At 57.0% G+C, this 24,946-nt stretch overlaps 1 protein-coding gene across 1 annotated transcript; it reads left to right on the top strand.

Annotated features, from left to right (window-relative positions):
• The first annotated feature begins 8,681 nt into the window (after positions 1 to 8,681).
• MEX3D (mex-3 RNA binding family member D) lies at positions 8,682 to 19,985 on the top strand. The gene is made up of 2 exons (XM_076359552.1): positions 8,682 to 9,207; positions 18,615 to 19,985. Exons 1-2 carry the CDS (start codon positions 8,682 to 8,684, stop codon positions 19,877 to 19,879), a joined length of 1,791 nt encoding a protein of 596 aa, XP_076215667.1. The 3' UTR covers positions 19,880 to 19,985.
• Positions 19,986 to 24,946: the final 4,961 nt, after the last annotated feature.

Raw genomic sequence — 24,946 nt, 5'->3', positions numbered from 1 at the left:
AGGAGATGGAGGGGATGGACTGGTTTGGTTGATGTTGGTAGATAGGATGAAAACCCTCGAAGTGCCGTTTTACTCTGCAAAGGTAACTTTGTAAAAAGAGACTCCTTGTTCTTTAAAACTTCTGATTTTATCTTGTGCAGAGTGTGTTGGAGCTGTTCCATTAAGATTACTCAATTTTTTCTTCTCCGTTCTGTTTTGCAAAACTAACGAAGTTAAAGGGAATGTAATTATCTCCCTGTTTGTATTACCAGTGTTATTTTTACTGAATTCTAGTTGGATGAAATTTTGTGCAATCAATAAAAATAACGAATTTGCATGGATTGTGTACGGCCCGTACAGTCTGGATTTGGCCTGCCGAGCTTTTGTAGGTGGTTCTGCCCAGGAAAAGTTAGCTTGATTCACATCTGAAATTGAACTTGCTGAACTGGCTGTTGAGCAAGAAAAGGGAGGCGTTTTCTTGCTTGCAAACTGAGCACGTCAGGAAGGGAAAACAGTCGTGAATGACATGGATGGACTCCGGGAACGTAGGCATGTTAAACCCCGCGTACGGAGGCTTCGGTGTCATGGCTGTGAGTTGTTTTCTAGTGATAATATTACATGAAAAATATTTCTGAAGTTAGAATTCATGGATAAATATACACTCTTGTTCTACTTCCCATGTGAAAGGAGGCTAGCTGAAATTAACTTTCCAAATCAGAAATGTATTTTCATCAGTAAAACACATTTTAGTTACTGTGGGAACTGAAAGCACGCAACGTGTACAAGGCAGACTCCGCTGAATGAAAGCTTCTCATCGATGCTAGGATATCAGCTACTGGTCGAGGTAATTTTGCTTCTTTATAGCTATAAGAGACTGTCCTGTTGCTGTTTTCTATAAAGTAAGAAAATGTTGAGTGCGAGTATGAGCGAAGGTTTAAAAAAATATGTGTATTTTGCAGCTGTCTTGCTGAAAACTAATCTTGTACAAGCCGGCTGTGGTAATTTGAGGAACAGAGGGAAGGGGCAGCAAGCTGTCCTGTTAGTTAAAAGTTTCGTTGCGGCAAATTAGTATTTGTGCCAGTTGCACAGCTCAAGGCTGCATCCATATGTTTTTAAAAGACTTTCAATCCACTGATGCTACTGTACCTTCTACAGAGCTGCTGGGTCACTCTGTCTCCAGTGTGTGTTGTGTAGCCGTACGGTAGCAGTCTCCCTGGTTTAAGACTTTATCCTCCAAAACAGACAAGCTGTTCACCTGAAGCCTTCTTTCCAGGCTTACTTCTGTTGTTGGATATTAACTTCTAATCTTCTATCCTTAGATTTCCTGACCTAATACTTATTCATCCCTGTCTAACTTTGTCTTGGCTCCTGCTTATCAACTTCTAATTGTTCTTCTAAGATCATTATGAAATATATTCTTGCCTTTCTTCCCTCCTGCTTGCCATTGAATGTTACCTCTGTGGCAACTGTAACGCTTCTGTATGTGGGAAGGTATTTTAGCAGCTTACCCCCTTGGTAGCTCTTTCTGATGAAAGAGAACAGCGTGCCCGACCCGGCGGCTCCTTCCAGGCTCCCCAGCAGCACTTACGGGTTCGGAGCAGCCGTTGCAAATGGCAAGAGGCCCTGGGACCTCAAATGCAAAGTCTTGCAATTAAAGGAAGCGTGGCCGTGTCGTCTGCACCCGGATTCCTCGCTACCTTCTGTTGGGATCTGTTCCTGGGGTCTGATAATCACTCAGCTCTTCTTTCTCACTCTATACCTGGTTGCTTGGGTTTGTGGGTTTTTTTTTTCCCCCCACTCCTACTCTTTACTACTTTGCAGGAGGTAGATACAGCAGAACATCTGAAAGGATAACTAGTCTTTCAGCACTTCTGAGTCATGTCCTTTTTGTCTAGCTTTAAAGAGAGCCCATTCTATCTAGACTGATTCTCCCGGTCCTCGTAAAGAAGGTCTTATAACATGTTTAAAGGGGGAGGGGGCGGGAGAATGTTTGTTTAATGAAGGAAAAAGTAAGTTTTTCAGGATTAACTCTCCAGTCAGACAATCCTGTTTATTTGGGATTACGTCCATAAGAACAATCTCCAAGAGTCCAGATGCCCATGCAAATCTTTGGATGATACCACTTACTCCCTATCAAATAAAATGCATATTCTTAGCTGTTGTCACTCTGAACAGAAATTTCTGCGTACACTGGAACTGCTTCATAACAGGCTTTTCCTTTGTGGTTGGTCAAGGTTCCCAGTGTTGCATATTTTAGCTCCCCGCTTTAAAGAAGCGTGCAGCTAAACATGAGAAGGTGGCGTACTAATTCTGCAGCACAGAAAATAATGTCCTGTATGGGATGTAGTGAGCTAAAAGCTTGGGTTTGTTCTCAGATTAGCAGGGATCAACTCTGTTCCCTTGAACTAATGAGGGAAAACCATTATCCTTCAGTTTGACCCCATGACTAGCTGGAGTATTTGCTAAATACTCCATCTGAGCATTTGCTAAATGATGTTTACAGTGATAGAGCATTTATGAGAATGAGGAGAAAAAAACATTTCAAACTTCAGAATGACCCACCAAATTGCATTTGAAATTGTCAGGGTTATTGGTTAGCAATTGAATTTAGTATTGATGAGTACTGTTATAGCACTAGCTGCTAGTAATAAATAATATTTACTGAGTATGGTAAATTAATATTTAATTCATTAAATAAATCTCTTAACATTTAGTGGATTTTTCGTACCTTGCAGAGTCACAAATGATAGCTTGAGACCATGCAGAACTGGAATAGTAGGGCAATGAATGACCTCTTAAACGGTTTGTCCTTAGTGGCAAGATTCAGGAACTGCTTAGCTGTAGGAATCTGGTTTCATTCGCATATACAAAATACAGGTCTTCTGATAAATAGACCCCCAAGTTTGAGCTTTCGGAAGGAGATGAATACTAAAAAGTTATTACTTGGTTTTGTTTGTAATTTGAGTCCAGTTCTATGTCCTGGATTAGCCTATCCAGCACGCTTTATGCGGTTTAGTAATCTGACTAAATGAAAAATAAAAGATGGTACACCAAGCTTTCAAGTTTTACGGCCCTTCAGATTACTAAACAATGCTTTTGCCTGATCTGCAATTAATTCTTAGTTTTCCATCAAGTGGCTCCTCCACAACTTCTCAGAAGTCATTACCTGAAAACCAGATTCTTCATTAATCTAATGCATGAAAAAGATGTTTGCTAATGGCTTCCCTCAAAGTGCCTTTTTTTATGTGCCGCTGTAGTAGGGATATCTGTTAAGATAACATTGTGGTGGTGATACTAAGAGGTAACAGAAAAAAGACTGCTCGGCCTGGTGGTGCCGAGAGGATCACAGTTGTCCGTGTTTTGAGTTATGTAATAGCTGGTCAGCTGTAGCATGTGCCTCTAATATAGTTTTTGCATGTCACGTTGACATTGAGCCTCACCACCTTGAGCCATCTCCATATGTCGTTCCCTCAGTCAGCTACTTCGTGAGATGATTGATCTCAGGCTTAGGTCATTTTTCAAGTTACAGATCTTGTCAATCTGTCTGGCTCCACCTACATGCAGTGATTCAGCTCCTGATGTGCTGAAATATTCCCTTAAGCCTTCCCACACACAAGTAAGGACTTTTTTATAATTCTTCTCCAAGCTGCACCACCTCTTCTGCGCTGTGTTCAAAGCCTGTATTTTTTGTATGATGTTTGCATGTGCTTGAAGAACAGTGCAGAAAGCAGAATCTGATCTCCTAAAGAGTGAGAGGAGCAACTACAGTCATAGAATAGTTTGGGCTGGAAGGGACCTCTAAAGGCCATCTAGTCCAACCCCCCTGCCGTGGGCAGGGACATCTTCAACTAGATCAGGTTGCTCAGAGCCCCGTCCAACCTGACCTGGAATGGTTCCAGGGATGGGGCATCCACCACCTCGCTGGGCAACCTGTGACAGTGCTTCACCACCCTCAGCGTAAAAAATTTCTTCCTTGTATCTAGTCTGAATCTACCCCCCTTTAGTTTAAAGCCATTCCCCCTTGTCCTGTCACAACAGGCCCTGCTAAAGTTTGCCGCCATCTTTTTTATAAGCCCCCTTGAAGTACTGACAGGCTGCAGTAAGGTCTCCCCGAAGCCTTCTCTTCTCCAGGCTGAACAACCCCAACTCTCTCAGCCTTTCCTCATAGCAGAGGTGTTCCATCCCCCTGATCATTTTCCTGGCCCTCTTCTGGACCCGCTCCAACAGGTCCGTGTCCTTCTTATGCTGAGGACCCCAGAGCTGGACGCAGTGCTGCAGGTGGGGTCTCACCAGAGTGGAGTAGATGGGCAGAATCCCCTCCCTCGACCTGCTGGCCACGCTGCTTTGGATGCAGCCCAGGATACGATTGGCCTTCTGGGCTGCCAGCACACATTGCTGGCTCATGTCCAGCTTTTCATCCCCCAGTACCCCCAAGTCCTTCTTGGCAGGGCTGCTCTCCATCCCTTCATCCCCCAGCCTGTATTGATACTGGGGGTTGCCCCAACCCAGGTGCAGGACCTTGCACTTGGCCTTGTTAAACCTCATGAGGTTCACACAGGCCCACTTCTCCAGCTTGTCCAGGTCCCTCTGGATGGCATCCCGTCCCTCTGGCGTGTCAACTGCACCACTCAGCTTGGTGTCATCTGCAAACTTGCTGAGGGTGCACTCCATCCCACTGTCTGTGTCATTGATGAAGATATTAAACAGTACCGGTCCCAGTACGGACCCCTGCGGGACGCCACTCGTCACCAATCTCCATCTGGACATTGAGCCGTTGACCACTACCCTCTGGATGCGACCATCTAACCAATTCCTCACCCACCGGACAGTCCACCCATCAAATCCATCCCTCTCCAGTTTAGAGAGAAGGATGTTGTGGGGGACCGTGTCAAAGGCCTCACAGAGGTCCAGACAGACGACAGCTGTAGCCCTTCCCGTGCCCACTGATGTAGTCACTCCATCAGAGAAGGCCACTAGGTCGGTCAGGCAGGACTTGCCCTTGGTGAAGCCATGCTGGCTGTCTCGAATCACCTCCCTGTCCTCCATGTGCCTTAGCAGAGCTTCCAGGAGGATCTGTTCCATGATCTTCCCAGGCACAGTTCTGGGAATACACAATCGTTCTCTGAAAGTATCTTTTGCCCCTAAACGTTGGATCCCATTTACAGCATTTGGCTAATGTGCTGTGATTTAGGTAAATGGGTAACTGGGGGGTTTTTTGGTTGGTTGTGCATGGGGGTTCCCCCCTATGTGTTCGGTAATACCCCTCTTTAGGGGTTGATCTACAAAAGGATGGTCTCTATAGCAGAACAGATACTCTAGCTAGGGTGTTGTAACTTCTGCCTTTGCACACTTGACCTGGAATAAGAGTGGCTGTTGCAGAATTGTACTTGGGGCCCGAGTTAGGCTTGCATAGCTGTGGTGGTACTAATTACTCCGCTGTAGTTATATTGCTCTGTTTCCCCATACAGAAAACAGCTTAACGGGCCGTTACACCTCTGCTTTGCTTTAGGAAAGCGTTCTTTAATTCCCTGTACATATACAGGGGATTGTATTGGTCACTTTGGGGGACATCTTCGTTCTGTGGGTGATCAGAGACCGAATGATTACAGGCAGCACAAAGAGGCAGCAGAAGCAATTGTGAATGAGTCCTGATAGGGAATGGGGAAACCACCTGGAGGGATGGGCTCGGAAGCAGCAAGCAAGCGCCTTCTCTCTTCTCTCATGTTCAGGGAAGTTGGATCTTCTGTATGGTTGTGTTTTGGTAAGGAAACGGAGTTGTGCTAAAGAACTTCTCTAATTTGTGTAATCCATTTTCTCTTAATGGGAGACACAAGTCTCTTAAAGACCTGCTACTTTAAGTCTCCTAAAGACCTTTTGCTCAGGTTAAAAAATACAAAGGCAACTTGGTGTCGTGAGTGAAATTAAGAATCTAAGAAGAAAGCGTGAGCTAGTTCTGCTGCAAATGGAACAGATCAGAGGCATAACATCTACAAACCATGTTTGCCAAAAGCACTTAAAATAACAACTGGCAGTTTCTCTAGGTGTTGTTGGACTTGACGTAGTGATTTCCCAAAAGGACTCTCTCGAGTACAGAGTGGGCAAAAATGGCAGCGTTTGGAGCCAGCATTGCAGTTCCTGAGGTGAGCTTGAAAGCCCACATACAAGGCTTCTCACGGGGCTTGAGAGATGGTGACGTGGTGGCCTGCGATGGCGAGGAGTGTGGTCAGTATTGGAGTTGCAGCAAGGACATAAGGAGCCATTGAGACAGGTTCAGATACAGGTGTAGTCTTCTACGTTGGTGCAGGTTGCCCAGAGAAATTAGCAGCGTTGGTCATTAATGAGAGTTTTCTACGTTTTCTGGGAACGGGAGAAGCTTGGAAGGGAGGGGTTGTACTGTTCTGTCTCAAGTAATGGAAAACCCACTATTTTTAGTAGTTTAGTGGGGTGTTTCAACTTACTAGGTTAAATAATCTGGGAAGTGAGAGGGAAAGATGTCTCACAGCCAGCTTATGTGGCTCAAATCTGCTGGTCTCGCCACGTCTGTCCCTGGAGGAGAAGCTTCAGTCCGCAGTAGGTGCGAGCTCTCTGTAACACGCCTGGAGCCTGCCGGCTCTCTGAACAGCTCCGCGGCATGGGGAAGACGAGTCTGAAGTGGGAGGATTCCCAGAGCTGCGCTCATGCCGATGCGCCTGTGTAAGCACCGAGGAGTCTGGATGGATACGGACAGATCTCCGTGAAATTGAGCCGTGAACGCTTTGGGGGAAAACAGAAGTTGCTATAGTCTTCCTCTGCAGCAGCCATCCAGAAGGAAAGAGCTGGTGGGAGCTCACTGCCAAGACCTCTGAAGGTAAAACGGGAGGAGCAGAAGCTTGTTACCTGTTTTCATGAAAACTTTTCAGCAGCTGGAAGATGTTAGGTTTAGTTGGCAGGCAAGAGAAATGGGAAGAAGTAAGGAGGCAGTTCCTGGTGGCTGATCTCTCACTGGAAAGATCCCATAGAAGTTTCAGGTGACCCATTCAGCGTATCGGAAGGTGAAAGTCCTTCGTAGGAGTCACCAGCCGAAGGGCAAAACTTGGGAGCACAAGGACAGACCACATGGTTCGTGTGTTTGGGCCACTGACCGGCAGGAGTTAACGTTTCCCAGGATCTGTGAAGTGTGAAGAGAGGGGGTGTTTTGCAGCGGGGGTTTCTAGACCAGACACTGATGGTTCTTGCAGTTAAAAACAATCCCAAGCCGAATGGTTGAATTAGTCCCAAAGACAGTGACTGGGAAAGACCATTATGTGAAAATGGAGAAAATGAAGCTTGAGAATAGGACCTGTGGAATTTGAGCATCTGAGGTAGTGGGTGAGCGGATAATTGGTCTCGATATCGTTATAGTGAATTAGCGCGCTGTGCCATCGCTGCCAGGAAGGGTTTCTTAAAGCTCCGTCTGTGGAAAGTCCCCGCAAAGCAGTGGCCCAGGTGGAACAAGTGATTTGGAGGTAACTGTTTTGCAGTGAGCCAGCTGCCTTTGCGGGGGGGGGGGGGGAGAAACCATCGCAGCAGGGACCCGATGTGGTGGCTTTCCGGGGGGGGGAGGCTTGGGAAGGTGGTCTTGGGGCGCGCAAGCTGCTGAAGTTGTGCGGCTCTGTCTGAAGCAGCAGCAGATGACTGTTGCGCTGCTGAGCGCAATAAACGGCAAAATAACCCTTGCAAAATAGGAACTAAAGAACCAAGGGAAAAAGGTAGGAGAAAAGACGAAGATTTTGTTTTCTTAACTTATCTAACTCGGGAAGAAGGAAATATCCTTTGGTACCCAAAGCGTAGCTGTGCTGTGGCTCCATACCCTCGAGTGCTTGATAAACCGTGCGTGGTCCCGGCGCGCGTGGAACGGGTGGACGGGAACAGTCCGCCTGGGTGGACGGGAATCATCCCAGTCTGCCTGGGTGCGACGAGGAGCTGCCGCGTCCTCGGCAGGCGCTTCGCTGCTCCCCTGTTGCTCTTTGCGGGGACGCGCGACTTTCTCGTCAATAAAAGGGTTGGGCGAAGCGGTACCCGGCTCACCTGATCCGTGACTTCTGCTGGAAGTTGGTGGAGATGGGACCGCTTGGGCTCGGGAGGGCCGTGGTGTAAGATGCCGAACGCCGGCAGCCCCGAGCCTGCCGCCTCCCCCAGCGTCCTCGACCTCGGCATCGGGTTTGAGGCCTCTCCGCAAACGGGGGGGCCAGGCTCGCCCTCCGAGCCGCGGGGGGGGAAGGAGCGCAGCGCTGTGGCTCTGCCGTACCACCGGGGCGCGCGGCCCGGCCCGGGCGAGTCTCCGCTCCGCACCGCTCCGCACCGCCCCGGCCGCGCGCGCCTTCAACCGCGGGTGGGGCGGGGCCGGTGGGAGCCGGACACGCGCGGGCAGCGCGAGCCCCCCCCCCGCCCCGTGGCGCCGAGCTCGGGCCGTGTTCGCGGGCGGGGCGGGGCGGGGTGGGGTGGGGCGGGGCCGGCCCCGCCCCCTTCCTGCGGCGGGGCGGGGCCGACTCCCGGGGGGAGGGGTGGGGGCGCGGCGGGGCGCATGCGCGCGGCGGGGCGCGGCCCCATTGTCGGGGCGGGCTGACGTCGGGGCGGGGCGGGGCGGGGGCGGCGCGGCGGGGGGCGCGCAGAGAGGCGGCGTGCGGCGGGCACCGCCACCGCCCCGGCCCGCTCCGCTCCCGGCCAGCCGCCGCTCCGCCGCCATGCCCGGCTCTATCTACCAGCCCGAGGGCGGACAGCCCGCCCGCGGCCCGCCGCGCTGCCTGGCGCTGCTCAGCCCGCCGCCGCCCGCCGGGCAGGAGCCGCCGCCGCCGCCGGAGCCCGAGCCCGGGCGGGAGCGGGAGGGGCCGCCGGCGCAGGACGAAGCCGCCGCCCTGAGGTTCGCCCTGGACCAGCTCTCGCTGCTGGGGCTGGAGGAGGCGGGCGAGCGCGGGCTGCGGGCGGCGGAGGCGGGCGGCGCGGGGCCGGAGGAGCCGGAGGCGGCGGCGGGAGGCGCGGGGCCGGGCGGCCTGCAGGCGCGGGAGCGCGGCGGCGGCGGCTCCCCCCCGGCCGCCGGCGCCGCCTCCCCCCCGGCCGCCTTCGGTAACTTCGCCCCGCACCTGGCGCCGCCCGCCGCGCTGCTGGCCGAGCCGCTGGGCGCGCTGGGGAGCAGGAAGAAGAGCGTGAACATGACCGAGTGCGTGCCCGTGCCCAGCTCCGAGCACGTCGCCGAGATCGTGGGCCGGCAAGGTAACCCCCGCCCCGCGTGGGGGGGACGGGACGCGCGGGGACCCGACCCCCCCCCCCCCCCCTTCGTCCGCCCCCGAGCGCCCCGCGCCTTCCCCGGGGCTGCGGCGCCGCCTCCCGCGGGACGCGCCGGCCCGGCCCGGCCCCGCTTTATTTGGGTCAGTTTTGGGGCTTTGTCTCCGTGCCCGGCGGCGCGGAGGCGGAAACTTAACGGCGACAAATCCCGCGGCCCTGAAACTCCTCCCGCGGACGCGCCTTCGCCGCGGGTTTCAGGAGCGAGCTGCTCTTCTTTGTGCCTTCCCCCAACGCGCCGTCCGTAAATATTAATTATACTATATAGGCCAGCAAAACGGCACGGGTGGGATAAACGCCTTCTGCACACGGAAAGTTGCCGGGCGCCACGCGAGTCCGTGGGAGCAGGCAGGACACGAAGTGCAGGCGAAAGCCTTGATTTTATTGTAGTTGAGTGCCTCTCCCCCCGCCCCCCCCCCCCTCCGGCTCGGTATCTCAGACTTGGCATGTCAAATGATACTCGGTATCTTCGACTTCGTATCTAAATGATAATTAATCCGCTCGTTTATGAGGTGAAGCGGGCAGCGGAGGGGCGCGAAGCCCTGCTCGCGCTCAGCTGTCACAAAAGGACGCCCGGGCACGCCTCAGCCCCAGCCCTCTCCCTGGGTGGGTGTGCCTGGCGTGGGCTTTGTCTCGAGGAAATCCGAAATAGCCCTTAACCGAAGTTTCACCTTTAAAAAAAAAAAAGGAAAAAAAAGAAAAAAAAAAAAAAAGACAAGACCCCAGGGAGGAGGATTTAAGAAAAAAAATAAAAAATGAAAAGGAAGGGAGCTGCTGCCCGCAGGAATCTGCGATGGGCAGTTTGGCTCACGGGGAGCCTGACCTCTGGGGCGTTTTCGCCACGAAGGGCTCTGGCACCCCAGCTTTGCCCTCGCTCCCGCGGCTCCCATCCCTCCCTGGCCAGGGGGCTGCGGGGCGGGGGGCTGGGGGGCATGTTTTTCCTGGGGGGAAGCGGGGAGCTGGGCAGCCTCATTGTTCTCTTTGTTAGCCAGAGCCATGCTGTGATGAGCGCGGTGACATCATGCTCTGCGCTTCCCATTGGCCTGCGCTGCCTCCCAGCCGGCCCCGCTTCCCGGCCTCCCAACTTTCCGCGCACCCCTCGCCGGTCCTACCGCCCCGGCCGTGGGGTCCCACCGGGCTGCGGAGCCCAGCCAGGGCAGCCGAGCGGCGTGGCAAAGCCCGCTACGTCGCCAGAGGAGAGGAGCGTGGCGCCGCGCCCTGCTTGGGAGGATCCTCCTTCTCCCCGGGCTGGATGGGGACCTGGATTTGGTGGCCTCGCCGGCGGGCTCGGCAGACCCCTGGGGTCTGGCAACTTGAAAGCAAACCTGTAACGGGGTCTGGCCTCCAGTGGGAAACGCGTTGGCTCTGCCAGTTCGAGGGGGTTGGAGGAACGGCTGCTTTCAGGCAGGCGAGCTGTCGGTTGGCACCCTTTCTCGCAGTGGCTGGGGTTGGGTGTTTCGGCTGCGGTGAGGCCCCAGTGCTACGCCTCCAGCACCCCGACAAGTTAAATGTGCAGCCGGGTACCTGCCCCAAACACCTCGTGCAGAGTGGGTGCTCGCTAAGCTCCACGGGCTCGTGGGGCTCCTGGAAAAGAGCTGCAAAAGAAATTATTATACTAGCTTGAGGAGGGGTGCTGGGGGGGGCACCGTGTCCTGCCAGTAGGCTCGTGGGACCTGGGGCCAGTGATGGGCTGGAGCTACCTGCTGCTGCCCCAGCCTGCGGGCAGGAACAGCTCTCCCCGGGGGTTTTCCCCCATGTGTTTCCTGCACCTCTCCTGGTCTCAGCTTTTCTGCAGCTCCCGGCCTGTTCGGACAGTGTGCCGTGGCCCCGTTGTGCTGGGGTTTTGGCGTGAAGGGGGGCTTGGCATTTGGCACCCCCGGTTCTCGCTGGTGGGGAGTGCGGTTGGGCAGCATCCGAGGGGACGGGGCTGTCAGCAGAGTGTCTTTGTGCTCTGGCTGCTCGCCGGTGCTGCCGGCAGCTGTTTTAAATCAGGGATATGTGAGGCCGGTGCAGCCCGAGCAGGGGCAATACCGAGGTCATTCACAGCTGCCCACCTCTCCAGGTCTACGCACCGAGCTCGAAAACGAGCAGAACCCTTCTCGCTCGCCTCATCCTCCTGCACCCATGCAAGGTCCCGGGTCCTTCTGGTCCCGAGGTCTCCCCGTGCGAGTCTTCGGTAGCCCTGTGGTAGCGGGGCTCTGGCTGCACGGCAGCATAGAGCCGAGCCTTGGGGTGCTTTGTCGGGCCTGGCATCGTTCCGGTGGAGAGATGTGCTGCTGGTGACGCTGCGGGGCTGGGTTGGGCTCCTTCAGACCGTGTCCCCGTTGCTCTTGTCTTTCCTGCGCTACCCAGCCTGGCCATGACCTGGGGAGCGGGCGCTTGTGGTGCCGCCGCGCTCAGAACATAGGAAGACATGGATATCGGGTGCCCTGGAAGGGTCTTGAGTTGGGGCAAGGCTGAGTTTCTCTCCCCATACACCGTGTGCTGAGGAGCAGCGCTCGGGGTGCTTTGGGACCGGTCCTGCTGTCCCCAGGGCCTGGCAGCCCCTCGCTGCCACGGGGGTGAGTAGGGACGTGGCTGGGAGGTCCCGGCAGCCGGGGCAGCGCTTTGCCCATCAGACCAATGCACGGCTGTCCTATGCGGGCTGAGGTGGGACAGAGGCTGTCGGATGTGATTTCTCCTACTTCTCCTTTTTCTTCAATTTCTCTCCTCCAGATCCACTAATTTAACCCTTTCCAGAAGGGAGCAGCAGCAGCTCAGCAGGTAAATCTTTGTTGTGTAAAGCAAATCTGTGCTTTCTTGACTGAGCTGGAGAGGTGGTTGCCATGACCCCTCGTCCGGATCGGCATCGGTGATGGTGCGGAGCAGCATCTGCCAGCTGGGATCTGTGGCTTTTCTCCTCCCTGCCTACACAGCTACCGAAAGGCAGCATGGCCTGGTGGGATTATGTGGCCGTGCCTTTGCGTGCAAGCCCGTTCATGACTCCTGCCGTGGGAGGGACCGTCTCCAAAAAGTGCTGTGGGCATTGATTGCAGCGGTGTGGGCTCATCTTGCTAACCAGCAAAAAGAGCGATGGTGATAATGGAAATCACTGGGGAAAAGGGAGGTGGGGAGCATGGGGTGGGCTGGACGTTAGAGTTGCCCTGGCTCTTGCACGTCGGCACCGTGCCAGCATTGCTCCCTGGCGTCCCAGCCTTGGAGGTGCGTTTCCAGCAGCTTCTGCCCCAACAAGGCCAAGAAGGTGATGGGCGGCCAGGGCAGCCGAGAGCCCTGGGCTCTACTCTCTCCTCCTATGCCACGTGCCTCTTGTGGGATGGAGCCAGCCACGGCTCCTCTCTCAGGCTCCGCTTCCCCATCTGCGACGCGCAGGGACTGTTCGCAGCTTTGCAAAGGATTTGGGAAAGTTGCCGTTTATAGAAGACGCTGGGATGCTTGAAGGGGAGATCCAGGGAAGAATGAAATACGGCGGCTCTCCTCCCTGCCAGAGCGCAGCGGGCGTTTCGGCACTTGGAGGACGCACAGGGAGACCACAGGCCCCGGTTTCTGGGCCAGCCCGAGCATCTGTAAACTTGCAGTGGATTGCTGGGGCTGCGATGAATCCTCTCATATTTCTGAGCCCTGGGCTGCTGTCCTCTGCCCATCATGCCATGTCCTTTGAGGCTGGCCTGGCTGCCTCCTCCCACCTCTGGGTCGTAGCAGAGCCAGAAACTCCTGAAGTCGGTCGCACAGATTGATCTGATCACTGAAGTATCTGCCTGTGCATCTTGGCTCTGGCACTGCCTTCCTCCTCTCTGGCCTGAGGCAAGGAGCCCAGCCTCCCTGCCTCGCTTTTCCCAGTGTCTGGAGAAGAAACAAAGGTGTGATGTGCCTGCCTCCCGCAGCGTGGTTGCAAGGATGAATTAATTAGTGTTTGCAGAGAGGTGGGAAGAAGCACTTAGCAAGAGGGGAGATGAGATGAGATGGAGGTGCAGCGTGTTCTCCTCCACGTCTGGCCCTGGTCCTGGCGCATCCTACGCCATTTGCCTGTAATGAAGGGGACCGGGAGTGCCGTAACGCCGGATATGAGGCCAGGAGATGCTGCAGAGCTGGGGAAGGGGAAGGGCAACGTCTTTCTGCAGCGGGTAGCACGCTCCAGAGGGTTGGGTGCAAGGCGTCAGCCGGCTCCCGAGCTGCAGAGGCTGTGATGAACCTAGTCTTCCTGGTTGATGCCATCAAAGGTTCCTCCAGAAAAGCTCTGTTTGCTTTTTCTTGGGTTTTCATAGGTCGGAGCTGGGCACTGCAAGCACAAAGCTCCTTGGACAAACAGAGACATGGTCTGGCCAAGGGGATCGGCTGGCTTTGTCCTCCTTACACGGAGGACACCTTACGTCAAAGCAGGTGCTGGCCGGGCCATGCTGGGAATCAGCAAGTGGATGAGCTGCGTCGGGTCTCTTCTCTCTTGCCTGCGTAACAGCAGGAGCGCAGAGGATGGCGAGGCACTTCCCAGCCCGCTGCCCCAGCCTGTGCTGTACTGGTTTTCATGGGCTCTTGCGATAGTCGCAGCCCTGATCCGACTGGGGCTCCTGGCAGAGGGCGAAGTCCTCTGGTGATGCTAAGAGAGGACATTCAGGGAGAGCAGCCGCCTTTCCTGGGGTGCCACCTCCATCACCGCATCATCCCGGGGAGAATCCCCTGGGATTCTGTTTCTTGTCCAAAACTAGTGATTTCTCAGCCCAAGGGCAGGTGGGATGGGTCCAGCCAGGGCGCTGTGGCTCTGCGGGGCAGCTTTGCAGAGTGGAGCGTGCCAGGAGCCGCGCAGAGTGGGCAGAGAGCGGCTCGGAGCTGGCGACAGTGGGAGGAAGAGAAGGGTGTGGAGTCTGGAGATGGGAGGGTTTGAGAGGAGCGTCCAGCTCGCACCCCTCCATCGGTGCCATCTCTGCAGGCAGAGCTGGATGGTGGCACGAGGGGCTGTGACTCGGTGGGGTTGTGTGTGCTTGAGACCCCCGGAATGAGGGTGCTTGCTTGCAGCTGAGCATGGCCACGGGTTGTCATGATTGGTTTGGGCTCAGAGGGACTCGGAGCTCCACCAAAGAGCTGTAATGTGGCAACTGAGCCATTCCTGGGCTTTGGTGAAACCCAGGCTCTGGTGTGGGGGAGGGGTCTGTTGGGGCTGCAGCACCCCTAGGTCTGCCCCCTCCCGGTTTTGGGGGTGTTTTCTTTTGGATCTGAAAATGCTTTTAAAGCCACCTTGTTTATAGACTTGTAGCAAAGTCTGGCACCTTGTTTTCCTCCTCCCTCGTCATTAATGCTGGACGCCGGCCCTTGGCAAGGTAAGACACGGGAATGCCAACCGCTGCTGCTTGGTTGAGGTAAGGCGGTTGATCTGGCCATGCCAGGGCGAGGGCACGCCTGCAGTGGGGCTCGCCGGCAATGCTGGGCGGCCCCTGGTCCTCTCCACAGCCCCCATCCGGCACGGCCCTGTTCCGGCGGGGTTGTGCTGCGCCGACTTCAGAGGGATGCAGCCATCCAGGATGGCATTTTCACAGCGTGCTTGGCTGGGGGCTTGTGGAGACTCATCTGAAATACCTCATACTGGTGCGGATCATTCCCCCAGTTGCAGGTTGCTGGTTAAACCACCTGTGTCGTGCGGTTCAAGTACGTCTGGCTCTCAGGGGGGCTTCGGGGGGCTTGGCCGTAGGGTGTCGGCATCTCCCCGAGCGTGGGCAGGAGCAGCCTCGGCTCAGCCACCTCTCTGGGGCGCAGATGTGATGGAGGACAGGGGTTGTACTGCTGTGAGGTTGTGTCTCTTCACCAGTTTCTGGTGGTGCAGACCCGTAGCTCGCTGTGCCGCGTGGGTTTAAATGCTTTACTGAATCCCAGCCCAGGGAAGCTGCCCATCCTTCCTGGTCGGGGCTTTTAGGACCTGCTGCCTGGGAGTCCCCGTGGCTGAGGGGTGGCTTAGGAGGAGTTTGGGACTGGGGGCAGCAGCAGGACAGGTTGGTCCCTGGGTGGGGCCATGGTGCTGTCCCGGCTCTGCTCCCACCATGTCCTCAATGCACCCGTCCGGGAGCACTCACCGGTGTGTTGCGATGACAGAGGCTCCTTGCGCTGAGCGGTGCAAGCGCAGTTCCTGGTGCAGATGCCAGCACGTGGCCTCGGGCAAGCAGCTTCCCCGGCTGATGCCTCCTTTTCTGCAGTGTTTCCCTGTGCGGCTCTGCGGGAGGGCAGGGAGGTGAAGCAGCACCCCCGCTGCCCCAGACCTGCTGTCGTCCTCTTTTACGCCACGATTGGAAAAACCAGCTCCGACCCGTGGTGCATTTTGCTGTGCCACGGGTAGCCCCGGCGCGGGCACCGGTGGCCCTGGCAGCATCCGGCAGCCACAGTTCGTGTGCGTTGTTCCTGCCCTGCTTGTTTGAGGAGGGTGGAGCTGGCCAAGCCAGGCACCCCTTTAATTTTTAACCCAGGTTTCTGGCTTTGCCCCTAGGAAGGGCTTGCAAAGAGCAGCTGGATAAACTCTTCCTCCATTTTGCGCTGCCGTAGCATCAGTTCAGTCCCACTGGTGCAGCTGGCGTGGTGGAGCGGGGCAAGGAAGAGCCTTGCTGTGCCGTGTCCCCCGTGGGACATGGCTCCCGAGCAGCTTCTGTTTGCAGCTCCTGGCAGCTGCCGATACCTTTGGATCTTGAAATTGCCACTTCCTGCTGTGAAGGGCTAATTTTAGACCTTGGGTGTGAGGCTGGTGTCTGCGGGAGGCACCGGCAGAGCCCCGCTGTGGCTTCCAGCCTGGCTGCCCTTGTCCGCTGCCACTGTGCTCGTCCCCAGTTTGCCAAGCAGCAGAGCAGGGGGAGAGCTTATAGCAGGTACCAGAATAAATCAGGGAGGGAAACATGGGAGTCGCAGGCACCTCGCTCTGGACAGCCTCGCAGAAGCTGGCACGTGCTTAAAAAAACTTCAGCTTTGATGGTTGCTGGTTCTGCCCTGCCCCAGTGACTGGGCCGTTGCTTTCCCCACCATATGCCACCATATGCCCCCAGCCATAAATATACCTTCCAGTTGTTGTTCTAAATTAGGAAAAGCCTGGACAAACCCTTCTCCACCCACATTCCTCCTCCGCGTGTCCCCGCAGCCGCTCAGCGGCTTCCCCGGCTCCAGGGAACGGGGCAGCTCTGTGCCATCCCCAGCCCTGCCTCTGCCTGGCCAAGCCCAGCCAGTTGCACGAAGGGTTGAATTTGGGCTCATCCCGCTGCCCCAATCCCGGGGGCAATGAAAGGCAGGAGGAACACTTTTTTGATTGCAACAAGTGCTTGGAGGTGGCATTCAAATGCTTTCAGCCCGGCTTGTATGAAATCCAGAGGGTTCCCCCCCTTCGAAGGGAGATCTCAGCAGGTCTCCTGCCTCCCCAGCACTATCTGGATGCTTATCTGCCTGCTCCCCTCCCAGATTCCCCTCCAACCTGCCTGTCGCCATCCTGGGACTTTGCAGGCAGCAGGTAGGGCATGCGTGGAGCTGCCAGCACCCCGAGGCAGCCTGGAGCTGGGCAGGGGCTGTGCTGGCTGGTGTAAGCCGCTTTCGAGGATTTTTGGAGGAAGTGTCCGGAGAGGACGGTGTCATCACCTGTTGGCTCCCTGGATGTCGCTATCAGAGGGGTTAGTGCTGCCGAAAAGCTGGGCTGTGACACCCAGGACAGCTGCTGCTCACTTATTTTGAGTTTTTTACTTCTTGTTATTCGTGATGCTTAATGCCCTGGTAAATGCACCGCGCTCGGGTCTCCAGGAATAGCACGGCTCCCGTTAGGGCTCTGCTCTCCAGCTGCTAGTGAGCGCAGGTTGATTTGCTTGGTTGGGACAGACCTGCCTGAACATTCTGCGCTGCCCCAGACCTGGCTGAGTCCCTTCAACCTTCCGGGGCTCTTCCTTCTCCAGCCTTGCAGCTGGAAGAGCAGCCCTGCCCTTCCTCAGGGAGCGTCTGGGAAGAGGAGGAGTACCCCGAGTGAGCCGCTTGCGGAGGAGCCAGCTGGGTGCTTGCGGCTGTCTTGGCCGTGTCCGCGAGGAGTCAAGCTCTCCCTGCCGGCGTGTGGCTGTTTATCAACGTGGATCTGCAGCAGCGGTGTTTGCAGTGGACAGGGACAGTCTCGGGGCTCTGATCGGATAGCCTCCATCCCTGCAGGCTCCCGGCTTTGCTTTGGGTGCCCTGCAAAGCTCAGGGGGTGCATGGGAGGTGCGAGACAGGGGATCACTTGTCCTTGTGTGCCGGGAGCGGAGGGCAGCCAGCCGGGCTGAGCTCCCGGTGCGGTGCGCCTGGCTCATGTAAATTTAATTAAGTGCATGCACTGGAGCGCAGGCAAAGTGGATGCAATTAGCAGAGCTGGGGTTGCGGCCGGAGGCGGTGCCTCAGCGAGAGCAGCGGTGACTAGTCCTGGAGGAGAGCAGGAGCCTTTTGCTGGACAGGCTGCAGCGCCTTGCAGCTCCAGCTGCAGGGACTCGCAGCCAGAGCCCAGCTCGCCCACGGGAGGAACTTACCCAGGGTTGTGCGAGGCGAAGGCAGAGCTTCAGCAAAGCCCCGGTCTCCTGCGTCCCAGCCTGGGCTCTGCCTGCTGAATCATGTTCCTCGTGCGGGGGAAGCAGGTCTTTCCAGAACGGGGAGAGCCGGTGCCCCGTGAGCACCCCTGCCCCAGCCGGTGAGGGCGCAGCCTCTCTGCCCTGGGGTCTCCTCCCTCGGGGCAGGGAGAGGGAGGCGGGGTGTGCCTGTGCCACTCGGCCGTGGGGAGCCCTGGCTCCCTCGTCCCTCCGGGGCCATCGCTGCTGCTGTTGGGGTGCAGCCAGGGCTGTTTCTCGGGTTTAGCTGCCGGCTGAGAGGTGTCGACAAACCTGCAGGATCCAAACAAGCCTTTTCCTTCCCTTCCATCTTCAGTGTCTTTTTTTCCCTTGCACCTCCTTAAACACCTTTCGAGTAAACCTGGCTTCCCATCCCCTCAACGGCCCAGAAAGTGCCCCAAGGCTGCCTGCCCCGGCTCCTCTCTGCCCATGTGTTGTCCCAGCCCTCGGGAGCTGGGCTGCAGGCTGCAACCTGCGGGTCCTTGATCCCCACTGTGGTGCGGAGGAGGTGGTGGCAGAGGGTAAGGCCGGTGCCAGGAGCCTGGCGTGTCTCGGACAAGCCGGTGCAGCCCCCCAGCACCAAGCTGTGAGCCCCTGGCTGCCTTTGAGGCGGGAGGGACCCCTCTCTCCAAGAGTGTCTGTGCTGCAGGTGCAGAACCAAAGGGACCTGCTGGTCCTGCATCTCCCCGTCCTGGGTGAGCAGGGGGTCCCCACGAGGTCTCAGCTTTGACATGTCATTTTTTTTTCCCCCTTCTCCTTGCTCTGCAGGCTGCAAAATCAAAGCCCTACGCGCCAAGACCAACACGTACATCAAGACGCCGGTCAGGGGCGAGGAGCCCGTTTTCATCGTGACTGGGAGGAAGGAGGACGTGGAGATGGCGAAAAGGGAGATCCTCTCGGCCGCTGAGCACTTCTCCATGATCCGAGCGACGCGCAACAAAGTGAACGGGCTGACGGGAGCGATGCAGGGGCCCCCCAACCTGCCGGGACAGACCACCATCCAGGTGAGGGTCCCGTACCGTGTGGTGGGGCTGGTGGTGGGGCCCAAGGGAGCCACCATCAAGCGGATCCAGCAGCAGACGCACACCTACATTGTGACGCCCAGCAGGGACAAGGAGCCTGTCTTCGAGGTGACAGGCATGCCCGAGAACGTGGACCGGGCTAGGGAGGAGATTGAGGCGCACATCACCATGAGGACAGGCTCCTTCATCGACGTTAATGCCGACAACGACTTCCACTCCAACGGCACTGATGTCTGCCTCGACCTGCAGGGCAGCACGGCCAGCCTGTGGGCCAAAGCCCCCCACCCTGCCCGCCGCCCCTCGGCCGCCCTCCGCAACGACAGCCTCGGCTCCCTAGGCAGCGCCTCCACTGAGTCCTACTACAGCGGGCGGGTGGCGGACGCCAGCCCCACCAGCCCCTACAGCACCAGCAGCGGCTTCACCTTCAGCGAGCCCCCGGCCCCTCTGGGCTCGGAGGAGTGCGACTTCGGCTTCGACTTCTTGGCCCTCGACCTCACGACACCCACCACCATCTGGTCACCCTTCGAGCGCTCAGGCAACCCCTTGCAAGCCTTTAGCAGCTGCTCCTCCATCAACGGCTCGCAGAGACGCAACAGCGGCACGGCCACGCCGCGCCACTCGCCCACCCTCCCCGAGAGCGGCGGCGTGGCCCTGGACCACCCCTTAGCGCGCCGCATCCAGAGCGACCCCGTCAGCACCTTGTCCTGGCTGCCCACCCAAGGCTCGCTGTCCTCCTTCTCCAACAGTACCGGCTACTCCTCCTCCTCCTCCCTGCCCGGCAGCATCTCCGCCGCCTCGGGCTCGCCCACCGACTCCAGCAGCTCCGACGGGCACCGTAAGAGCTCCCGCGAGTGCATGGTGTGCTTTGAGAGCGAGGTGATCGCCGCCTTGGTACCCTGCGGCCACAACCTCTTCTGCATGGAGTGTGCCATGCGCATCTGCGGCAAAGCCGAGCCCGAGTGTCCTGCTTGCCACACTCCTGCCACGCAAGCCATCCACATCTTCTCCTAGCCGGGTCCAGCTCGCCAGGGCAGCCAGCCCTCCCCTCCACCCCAACACAGCTTTTTAAGGACTTTAAACTGTTTAAATCAATCTTTTTATTTAATAACGGATCCGATGGGCGCACGGGGCGGGGGGGGGAAGGCTAGGCTGCTGCTTGCTGGCTGGAGAGGCGGAGAGGGCAGGATGGCGGGGCGGGAGGGTGGCCGAAATACAGGGGGTCGGGAGGGGTGGGGAAGAAGGGGCCGACGAAGACAACGAGGAAGAGGGGTGTGAAACTGCAGAGAGGAGGAAACTCTGATGTTTACAGAATAGCTTTAACTCTTCACCCGGCGGCTGGGAGGAGGAAGCCCAGCTGTTCTTCAACAGTCCTTCCCAAATAACAGTATTCAGTTTGCAAAGTTAAATAAACAGAAAGAAAAGGTCCGGTTGCACTTTTTATTTTAGGACACGCAAGGGTTGTCTTTTATTTTTTTAAAATCATTCTATTATTATTATAATTTTTTTGTTGTCGTTCCTTTTGTATGTAGTTATTTTTTTGGATGATTCTTGATGGTTCTATAAATATATATATATATTTTTTTTTTTGTAACGCAGGTCTATCTTCTATTTTGCCAATGTGAAAACTGCCCAAAAACGTGTGACGAGAGGTCGGGGGTTGTGGCTGGAGGGGCCAGGCCGGGCAGGGGGAGCTCGCGGGACGGAGGGGCACAGTTAACACACCATGTCGCAAAAACCAGACAGATTTCTATCTCCTTTTTATTTTGTGGTTGATTTTGGTTTGTTGGTTTTTTTTTTTTTAGTTTTATTTTTTTATTTTTTACCTCTTTATGTATATGTAGGGAATTTATAGGAAAATATGTACTTTATTGAATAAATTTTAAAAACTAAAATATATTTTATTTTAAAAAGAAAATAACGGACCTTTAACCTTACATGGCTAAAGTACTGATTATATATTTGCTGAGCTGACTTGACGGTTATGAAAATTGTATCAAGAGTTTTATTTTTTGACTTCAAAGCCTTCTTAATAAAGACTTTTTACTATATATGAATTCCTGTGCTACCTGTGGTGTCTCACTGCCTGCAGCCTCTCAGCGCCCGTTCCAGCGTCCTCGGGACCGGCCGCCCTGCTCTGGTTTTGGGTTGTGTATCTGCCGGTCCGTATGTCTGCCAGTGGTTTGCTTTTCAGCAGCGTTCACCCTCTGCTTCCCGTGTGCCGGGGGCACGGACCCTCCTGCAAACCCCGTGGCCACGCTGTGACTCCCTGGGGCAGCCGGGGCACGACGCGGGATGGGGTGATGGGGAAAATGCGCCCCGGGGCCTCGCTGCTTCCCTGGGTGCCGTCACCTGGCATCAGGCGACCGTGGCACGGTTTGCCACTGCGTCTTGCTGCGCCGGGGCTGCTGCACACCCCGCTGCCGCAGCTCTCCCCGGCTGCGCTGGGGCTCTCAAGGCAGCTGTCGGAAAGTGCCATCGACCCCTTTGGGGAGCAGTGACTACCGAAAGGCTGCCTGGGCGCCTGTTTTCTCCCCGGCTGAAAGCTCGGCTATTAGTGGTGCTCTGGTCTGTGCCTACAGGTGTGACACCTACCTATGTGATTTGTTAATGAGCCACATGCCACTGACAGCCCTTGGGCAATTAGGGATTCATTATTTTTTCATCAGAAAATGGCTTTATGTGTTCTCTGTTGCAGAATGTGCTCACTTTTTTTTTGGGGGGGGGGGGGGGGAGGGAGGAAGGGCAACATTTTCATCGCCCCGCTTGCCATGTTGCGCTAATCTGCTGGAGTGTGCTGGGTTACCGGAGCTGGCACCCTCTGGGATGGCTTTGGCATCCCCGAAGCTGCGCCAGCACTGGGGCAGTATGGCGGGGCTGCAGAGGCTCAGCGAAGCCAACTGGGAAAAAAGCAGGTGCCAGCTTGGGGCAGGAGCAGGAACCGATGGGGACATCTGCCTCCTCCTGACAGGTAGATTCATCCCTGTCCAGGCCAGGTGACCTTGCTGTGGGTCTGGCCCTCTCCTTGTCCCCACAGGTGCTCCTGCTCCTGGCAAGGTGGTGCTGCTCATCCCCCATCTCTCGCCCTGCTTGGGCATCCTCTTGTCACCCTGTCCCCGGCTGCACCCACCAGCAGCCACTTCTGCGTGGTAGCCAGTCGCCCAGGCTTTGTCCCGGCTCTGCAGGGCTGGCCGGGCCACCGCAGGTGTGCAGGGACAGCGGGGACCTGCAGGCAGCAGCACCCTTGGGCAGTGGGGACCCATGGACAGTTGGGAGCCATGGGCAACAGGGATCTACAGACAGTAGCACCCATGGAGAGTGGCACCTACAGACTGTAGGGACCCACAGACAGCGGCACCCATGGACAGCAGCACCCATGGGCAGCGGCACCTACAGAGAGTGGCTCCCATGGGCCGTGGGGACCCATGGGCAGCAGCACCCACGGAGAGCTGTCAGCACACCGCTGGTGCCGTGGCCATAGGTTTTCATCGTTACCAGAGTTTCTCTGTAGCGAGGGGAGCGGGGGCCTGTGCCGTGGGGCTGTGATGGCATGTGGGTGCTTGGAGTTCCCTGGATGGGGTACGCGGGGTGCACGTGATCAGGGTCCAGGGTGGCCCAGGGTGCCCTGGATGAGGGCTGTTTTGGGGTGTCCCAGATAGGAGGGGTCTTTGGGTGCTCTCGATGGGCTCTTGGGGTGTCCCAGGTGGGGGGGAGTTTGGGGTGTCCTGGACGGGGGGGGTGTCCCAGATAAGGCTTCTCAGGATGTTCCAAGTGGGGTCTTGGGGTGCCCCTTATGGGGATTCTTGGGGTGTCCCAAATGGTGGGTCTCGAGGTGCCCTACACAGGGGGCCCTTAGGGTGCCCGAGCTGGGAGGGATCTTGGGGTGCCACAGCAGGGGGGGGAACCAGTCCCAGCACCTCCCAGGAGCTCCTCTGGCCCGGGGAGGGGCTGTGGGGCGAAACGGGAGGCGGAGTGGGGCGGGGACCCGTAACCCCCCCCCTCCCCCTCCAATTAGCGGCAATTAGCGGCCATAAAGGGGCTGCGGGCAGCGGGGGTGGGAGTGCTGGCAGCAGCGCGGGGGGGGGACGCCATGGCCGCGGGGGTCCCGTATGCGCAGGTGAGGGGGGCCCACCCCGGGGTGCCGCAGAGGGAGCTGGAAGGTCTTCTCCCCCTGCAGCCGGGGGGGGGGGGGGCAAATAGCTGCTGGGGCTGGGGGAGCCCTGCCCGCGGGTCTGGAGAGCTTGTTGCACACCTGGGGGGGAATCTTGTGCCTCCCCCGGGGGCTCAGCACCTCGGGTGGCTGCAGGTGCTGTGGCCTGGGTGTCCCACTGGCGCCTGGCTTGGTGGCACCTCACAGGGTACGCCAGCCGTAGGTCCGGCCGTGGGCTGCCTGCCCTACGTGGGTGCTGCCGTGGCTGCTGCGCCACAGCTAGGCTGCTGGTAGGGCTCCCTGACACGCAGGGACCCATGGCCTGGCAAGCGCAGCACCTTGCTGGGGTGCTGGTCACAGGTGAGAAGAAGGGTTTGGTGCTGCCTGGGTGCCTATCTGTCCTGCTTCTTGCCCAACTGGTCTGGCTGCTTTCATCCCCTGGATCCCGGCCCAAATCCTTCTCCCTCTGCCTTGGTCCAGCTCTGCCCATTGAGAAGGCTCCTGCTGCGAGCAGGCAGCAGGACAGGCTCTTGCTTCTCACTTTTGCTGCTGTGTATTAAAAATGATTGCTACAGCTTTAGGGCAGACCCTAAACATGGTCCTTTCTCCCTGGAGGTACAACGCTAGCCTGCGGGGCTGGAGGGTGCTGACATTTCTGCAGAGGTCAGAGGTGCAGCATCCATCATCGCGGCGCGATTGAGGTGCCACCCTGGCCAAAGCAAGGAGGGTTTCTGTGCTTAAGGCGTTGTGGCTTGCCCTGTCCCAAATCGCCGGCCAGGCTGGGACCGAAGCAGCTGCACGACTGACTTAGCCTAGTGCCCTGTGGAGCCCTGAGGGGCCTTCCAGCTTTTGCAGCTTGTGCCTGCTTGAGCGCCAGCCCGGCGCTCCCTCGGAGGAGAGCTGGGGAGCGGCCGAGGGGCAAGCTGGGCTCGCTAGCAGGGATGCTCTTTTGTCCAGCTGTGATTTCAGGCTAAAATCCGTTAGTGCCTTGCCGGGAAGCTGTACATCGTGCAATTTTTGCTCCCCCCAGTGGCTACTGTTCATAAAAGAGAATGGCTTCCAGTCGCAGCTCCTCAGCTGAGCGGCCCCTGCAACCTGATCCCCTTCCTGCCCTCGTCATTTCAACTGCAAAGTCAGATGTTCAGTCTTCTGATGACTCCTTGGATGTGAACCCGAAGTTCAGCCCCTTTCTTCCCCCTCCCCAGTCTTCCAGCCTATTCAGTGCTTGCTTGATCAACTTTAATGATGCATTAACACATGTGCTTTGCACACTGCGGACCTGGAAACATTTGCTGCAAGCCAAGTTCCCTGGATTTGCGAAATCAGCAAAACCAGGATGGTTTTTCAGGCCCCGGTTTCTAGCGAGAGGCTGGCCCCAGCCCTCTGGGGTGGGAGCGTGATGCGTTAGAGCCCTGTCGCCGCTCTGCAATAGCTTCCAGACTTTGTGGAAACAGATACATGCTCCCATCTCAGCCCGAGAGCAAAGCTGCAACCATTAGATTCCATCCCCGTCCCCTTTTTAAGCTTGCAATATGGCCTCATCTCTGCCTGCTCGGAGCAGCAGGAGGTACCGGCCTCCTGGAAGCAGCCCCTGTTCCCTGCAATCTAGCAGAAGCTGCTGAGATGGTGTCTGACAGCTTGGCACAGAGCGGGGCCGTGGGCACTCGTGCCAGGAGTGGGGGCAGCAGGAGCTGCTGTTCCCTGGCCCAGGAGCGCAGGAGGTCACCCTGTGCCAGTTGACAGGGTGCCTACAGCAGGGTTTTAAGGTTTTTTCGCCCAGTTTTTGCCTCTCTATCCTCGTGGCGGTGTGCTGTTTTGCTCCTGCTGAGCATGGCATCCCACTCACTGCGGGGTGGCTTCAAAGAAGCTTTTTCTAGGTGTGAGGGAGGTGTTAACGCTCAGGTCTGGGTGCAGAGAGAAGTCAGGGCTCA

This window comes from Aptenodytes patagonicus, chromosome 25, assembly GCF_965638725.1.
Source record: "Aptenodytes patagonicus chromosome 25, bAptPat1.pri.cur, whole genome shotgun sequence".
Lineage (NCBI taxonomy): Eukaryota > Metazoa > Chordata > Aves > Sphenisciformes > Spheniscidae > Aptenodytes > Aptenodytes patagonicus.
The sequence above is the reverse complement of the archived record's forward strand: the minus strand, read 5'-3'. Positions and strand labels throughout refer to the sequence as shown.

Coding starts and splice junctions, on each gene's coding strand:
- MEX3D (XM_076359552.1), top strand. CDS start 8,682: ATGCCCGGCTCTATCTACCAGCCCGAGGGCGGACAGCCCGCCCGCGGC. Junction 9,208..18,614: donor CGAGATCGTGGGCCGGCAAG/GTAACCCCCGCC, acceptor CTTGCTCTGCAG/GCTGCAAAATCAAAGCCCTA.